The sequence below is a fragment of the Nicotiana attenuata genome, chromosome 7 (assembly GCF_001879085.1).
Source record: "Nicotiana attenuata strain UT chromosome 7, NIATTr2, whole genome shotgun sequence".
Classification (NCBI taxonomy): Eukaryota; Viridiplantae; Streptophyta; class Magnoliopsida; order Solanales; family Solanaceae; genus Nicotiana; species Nicotiana attenuata.
In genome coordinates, this window is record NC_031995.1 from 103,077,115 (window position 1) to 103,083,554 (window position 6,440).

Genomic DNA, 6,440 nt, shown 5'->3' on the forward strand with positions numbered 1-6,440 from the left:
TTACGGGTGCGGAGAAATACGGATGGATATTGTTATTATGTCGAGTGTGGAGCGAATACGAATGGCTATTGTTATTGTACTAGGGTGCGAAGTGATAGTGGTGCATATTGTTATTTGTGATAAAAATATACGTACGAGGTGTCATATGGTTGTATTTCTATTTGATGACTTGTTGTATTACTTGCATTGAGATGTTATCGCATGTTCTAAAGACATTGTTATTAATTTTATGTTTATATTGTATTGCCAGTAGTTGATATATTGCACATATTATTTGACTAGGACTTAAAAGTTTTTTTCCGTGCCAAAAGTATTATTATCCCTTTTTCCTGTGTAATTTCTTCCTTGGAAAAAGTTATTTTCTTCTATGAATGAAATCCACAAAATCGAAGAGACGTGTGAGACATTCTTGTACACGTGTTCTTCAGTTCAAATTCCCAAAATCTGATTTTCTGCCAAACAATATATATAGCACTATAGCAGTTCAGTTTAGTTCACTCCATCCCGACAAACATTACTGTCAGCAAACTCGACCAAATTACTCACATTTCCAAAGTACCATTTTATTTTAGCTTAAACAACACAAACAAGCCATGGGCAAATTAGAAACTGTCACCACCACCTCTGCTGCCGCTGCCGATGACTCATCGGAGCTGACCACCAATTTCAAGCTAGTGGGTTTCAAGAATTTTATTCGAACCAATCCCCGTTCCGATTTTTTCTCCGTTAAAAGCTTCCATCACATAGAATTTTGGTGCGGCGATGCTACCAATACGGCTCGCCGTTTCTCTTGGTCTCTCGGGATGCCAATTGCAGCTAAATCCGACCTCTCCACTGGAAACTCCGTTCACGCTTCGTACCTCCTCCGTCCCGTTTCAGGTTCGCTTCAGTTCCTCTTCACTGCTCCTTATTCGCCGTCTATTTCGACGCCGTCATCTGCAGCCATCCCCAGTTTCTCTACTTCCACACACCGCTCTTTTACGACAACTCACGGGCTCGGCGTCCGTGCCGTTGCTTTGGAAGTGGAGAATGCTTACACGGCGTTCTCTGCGAGTGTTTCACGTGGGGCGAAACCCATGTTTGAACCTGTGACTATTGATGAACAAGTCGCTATGGCTGAAGTTCACTTATACGGCGACGTCGTTTTGCGGTTTGTGAGCTATCTGAAAGATGCGGACAACCTCGTTTTCCTCCCAGGTTTGGTGAATTATCTTTATCTGGCATTTTAACGTGCTGTCTCACTTTATTACTGTATTAGATATCCAATTTATATGCTATGTGATAATATAAAGAATTTTGTACTTACCTTTTCAATTTTTTTTTAATATTGTCAGTCCATTTTAACCTGTACCAAGTAATTTGTTATTTTTTTAGTTATTAATCTCACTTATCATAGAAGATGTAAAAATTCTTTTATTCTATTTGTGTATACGATTAAAGTACATCTATTACGTGAAAATACTTTCTTTTTGTTGATGAGCATAGGTGAGACATAGTTTGTTTAGTGAATCCGTTAATGGAAAACTGTTATTTATTTACTTTTTTTTTTGTTTGCTTCAAGAATCGATTTATAAATCACGTTTCTTTATTTGTTTATGTCCGCAACACATTATGGCCTGATTTTTTTCTTAGACCAAGTAGGTGGAACCTATTTCTTTTTTTCTTTCATGAATGGTGGTAAGAACTTGTGCCTGTTTCAATTCATTTGAACCGCCTCATCTAAACACTTAAATGGTTTGAAATGAACACTTTTTGTCTATTTATTACTATTTGCAACAGGTTTCGAGGCCATGGATGAAACAGCATCATACAAAGAACTAGATTATGGGATTCGCCGGCTGGACCATGCTGTTGGGAATGTGCCGGAGCTGGGTCCTGTAGTGGATTATATCAAGCGCTTTACGGGGTTTCATGAATTCGCCGAGTTCACAGCTGAAGATGTTGGGACTGCTGAGAGCGGGCTGAACTCTATGGTCCTGGCAAACAATGACGAAACAGTGCTGCTTCCGTTGAATGAGCCGGTTTATGGAACCAAAAGGAAGAGTCAAATTCAAACGTATTTAGAGCACAATGAAGGGGCAGGAGTGCAACATTTAGCTTTGGTTACAGAGGATATATTTAAAACATTGACGGAAATGAGGAAAAGGAGTGGAGTTGGGGGTTTTGAATTCATGCCTTCACCTCCGCCTACTTATTATAAGAATTTGAAGAATAGGGCAGGGGATGTACTGAGTGATGAACAGATTCTGGCTTGCGAAGAATTGGGAATATTAGTGGATAGGGATGATCAGGGGACCCTGCTACAGATATTCACCAAGCCTGTGGGGGACAGGTATGTTAATCACTCCTTTTTCCCTTGGCTTGTATGGGATGAGCTATCATTTATTCTGACCTTACACCTTACAATGGACTAATGTCATAGATACTGACAGTTTAAATTATTTTTTTACATGAAGTTAGCTTGTCGTAGTAGGTTACATATTTTTCAAACTTTACATAGTTAGTGTATATAAATTAAAAGCTATTATTATATTTCGGTTGCTCTATATTTATTCTTTATTTTTTTAAAAGAAAACCTGCTTATGAGATTATATAATCCTAGATTGTGTTGTGGGAATATTGGTTTCTTGAGTTGTGACTACTAAGTATAACTCAAAGATTGAATTTCAAGATTAGTGAAGTTGTTTGCTTGAAAGCCGATAAACTTTTGTTGAGCACCGAAATATCAGCCGGAGAAGTGTTGCAGAAGGGATATACGTTAGAAGTGTTCTATCATTTGGGAATCTGATGATAAGAAGAGAGACAGTGACTGGAGTCTAAATAGACCCTTGTAGTTAGTCTTGTGATATTATAGCTGCTTCTCCCTATTTAAGTTGGTGGAGCATGCCACTAGAACCTTAGTAGATCTGAATGTTCGGAGTTTTGGACGCAGGACCATGAAAAATGGATTCTTGAAGTGGCCAAAGTGTCGAGTGTCTAGTATCTGCAGGATGGTAAGTTCATATATTTATAGGTCAGGGGGGAAGAATCAGGGCTGTAGGAATAGATGGATATTGAATCATTGAGAAATATGAAAAGGAGATCTCTGAAATTGTATCAAGGACAGTAACAGTAAGGCATCAAACAACAACGCTTTAATGTAGCAGAGTTATAAACCATAGTGAACTAGAAGCTGGCTTTACATTTTCTACCAGTTTCTGTCGCTGAACTATCTGCGTTAAAGATTCCCCAAATCTAGCTTGTACGTGAAGTTCTAAAAGAGAGTGTCTGTTGATGAAGTATGAGGTCTATTAATCTGCCTGGCCTTTTTGTGTTTTACCTATCTGTTCTTGAGCTGGGAGTTCAGGTGCCCAACTGCTCTATTTTGGATTAAGGTCGGTAAATTCAGTCAATAAATTCCTTAGGAGGGATATAATGAATGCAGCTGTTCCGTTTGGTATTGGTTAACTCTGGTAGATCTTTGTATTATAGTTCACTAGCATATCAGGAAAAGTAACGTTCCTTTCCATGATGAGACCTCACTCCACTCCAAGTAGGTGAATCTCATGTTGATTTCTAAAAAAGAAATATGTGAAACACCTTCGAAACTGAAGGTAGTACAATATTTTTGGTATTCACATAGTGGGCAGTAACCTATGAATATTTGCACCACTTTGCTTTTGCCCCATTTACTGCTTCGCAGCTTCTTTATTCATGGTGTCTCGCTCCTAATTCTTGGGACTCCTATGTAAGCTATTTCTGGTGCATTGTTATTGCTCAAATATATTTACATTGGATCTTGTTCTTATTTCATTACATAAATATGTAGGAGCAATCCTTCATTCTAACATCATTTATACTGCACATCTTATTTTCTTCTTTGTTCTGTTTGCATGTCGTCTGTCACACCTAACACTAAAGTGTATGCTCCAAAATGAGCTCCATTATTGCCTTGAGATAGTGAATATGTTTTATGCCATCTTCTGTGGTTAAGGGACGTACATTTTCTATTCACTGTTCAGCCCCATAACGGCAATGCCTTTTCACCTTGCTATCGTGTGGGTTTTCTCTTCCAACTCCTATACTCATTTGTTATCGGTTAGGGAATTGCTTCATCAAGGTTTATGACTCAACCTTGTTGCCAGACCATTGTAATTATCTTTGTAGATTTCTTTATGATGAGCAAGGATGCCAGATTAACAAAAGCAGTGGCCAAATGGGTTTCACATATTTAGTAAAGGAAGCCAAAAGATTCAACCTGATATCGACATAGCATTTGGAAAACTCATTTTCTGCTCTAACCAGATTATTTTCTGAGGTCCCCACTTCTCCCTCCAAAAATAACAGAACAATAGCAGTCCGTTCTTGTATTGCACCTCTTTGAAGCTAACTATTGCATTAGGACCACGGTGAGCACAACCAAATGTGGCTTGGCTAGCATAGCCGTTCAGATTCCCTATTGCCGACATTTGTGGAAGCTTCTGAATTGAAGAGGGCCAAGTCTTAACCCTTAAATGTTGAAACAATTTCCTCACTTTTAACATATCATTTTTGTTTCCCAACTCTTTGCCGTCTCCGTTAGTTTCAGCTAAATTATGTACATTAGGATCATGCTTCTTCCATTATAAATTTAACATCTTTATTGAGACATGTTTGGGCATGAAACACCAGAAGCACTATCCCAGGCTTTTTTTCAGTCTATTGACTAAAATTCATTTTGTGATACAATCTTGAATCTTCTACTTTTTGAGAAACCACATGAGGATGATTTGATTAGCTGTTTGTCTGCTTTGACACAAAAACAAAAGCAGCAGTGGGAGGTAGAAGGAGCTCTAACCTTTCGGCTGTTTTCATGAGGAAGGAAAAGCGAACTTTTGAAAGGTTTAAGTTTGTTAAGGGATGGGAAAATGATTCAAGGACGGGCTCACATAAAGTAATAACATGTTGACATGGACTATATAAAGTTTGGAATACTAGTATTTATTATCATTTAGCTTGACATTTGGTAGCTAGAACTAACACAAGGAATTGGCTCGCGTGTTTCACTTTATAGTGGAAATGAAAGGAACAGGTAAGAAGAAGAAGAAAAGAACAGTGAGCTTGAATCTTCTCTTATGTCAAGAAGATTCATCATTTCATACATATGCTAGGAGATCTCATTCTTGTACCATTTACATAGTAGAGTAGTATTTTTGGACGATGAATATAATTGAACCCCCTTGGGTCCACCTAGCTCCGTCTCTCATTCTATGTTGTAACCACTGCACTTTTGCAAGTTTCTTCTAGTCAAAAAAGTATGTTTTGACAACTATTGTAATTGTTTTCTGCAGGCCAACAATATTTATAGAAATAATTCAGAGAATCGGTTGCATGCTCAAAGACGGAAAAGGTCAGGTGTATCAGAAGGGCGGCTGTGGAGGCTTCGGAAAGGGAAACTTTTCAGAGCTCTTTAGATCCATCGAAGAATATGAGAAGACGCTTGAAGCCAAACAAGCTAATCAAGTTGCTGCTGCTTGACCATATAAGCATTCGCTTTCTTTTTGCCCCGTCTAATCGACATCGTGGACAAGGGCGTCTAGACTTGGTACCTTACCTGCTATTTGATGTCTCTATTATTAATAAAAGAAGGCTTCTGTATATAAGTTTATCCGACATGCTTGTACAGAGTCGATAATTAATGGAAGAACCAAAACTCAAGTATTTTTACTGTAAGGGGATGGTTGTATCAGTGGAAGAAGTTTACGATATACCATAAGTTCTTGGTTGATAGAGGCACTTGAGAAATACTACAAGTGATAATATTATGTGAAATTACAAAGAAAATGTTATGGCGTCATTCTTTTTTCATGCGCTGGTGAAAGCTAACATGAAAGGTAACAGGTATCCAATTCAAATAGTTGACTGGACATAAGTTAAGAAAAAGTGTTATTCGGTGAAAATATTTTTGAAGAATTCTCGCGAGGAGACTAGAGTGAAACACATGGCTTCTCTTTTGCTTTCCTTGTTAATTAATCTCTCCTTGTTTGGATTAAAGCATTCCAAGAGTAACTACGATTTGGCTCCGAGGTAAAACGTCATCTCTGCTTCTTATTTACACATGGCTTGCTCCATTTGTATCAACACTTAGCCCCTAAAGCCTACAAAATAAAAGGAGGTAGTAACAGTTCAAACAGAATTTGAAGCAAATCAAGGTTGTGTTTCCGTTGGCTGAATACATAGTATGATTTATGAACTTCCATCAACAAATTGCTGAGAAATTACAATCAACCACTATTTGAAATGCTCAGGTACAACGATTTTAAATATCAAACAATAACAAGAATGGTAAATAGAAAGCAGGGAATTAACCGATAGAAGAAATCCCCTCATTACTTCTTTCACACTAATTTGCCAAGAAATTTGTTTAGTCACACTATCACTTAGAGAGATTGGAAGAACTTGATGTGGAAACAAAAATCAGG

At 37.9% G+C, this 6,440-nt stretch overlaps 1 protein-coding gene across 1 annotated transcript; it reads left to right on the plus strand.

The window, feature by feature from the left end:
• Positions 349-5,815, plus strand: LOC109229615 (4-hydroxyphenylpyruvate dioxygenase). The gene is made up of 3 exons (XM_019395124.1): positions 349-1,197; positions 1,780-2,332; positions 5,310-5,815. The coding sequence occupies exons 1-3, from the start codon at positions 594-596 to the stop codon at positions 5,494-5,496; spliced, it is 1,344 nt and encodes a 447-aa protein (XP_019250669.1). The 5' UTR covers positions 349-593; the 3' UTR covers positions 5,497-5,815.

Excerpts from the sequence above, each read along its gene's own strand:
- LOC109229615 (XM_019395124.1), top strand. The coding sequence starts at position 594 with ATGGGCAAATTAGAAACTGTCACCACCACCTCTGCTGCCGCTGCCGAT. Across the intron at positions 1,198-1,779 it reads CAACCTCGTTTTCCTCCCAG|GTTTCGAGGCCATGGATGAA; the intron begins GTTTGGTGAATT and ends TATTTGCAACAG. Across the intron at positions 2,333-5,309 it reads ACCAAGCCTGTGGGGGACAG|GCCAACAATATTTATAGAAA; the intron begins GTATGTTAATCA and ends TGTTTTCTGCAG.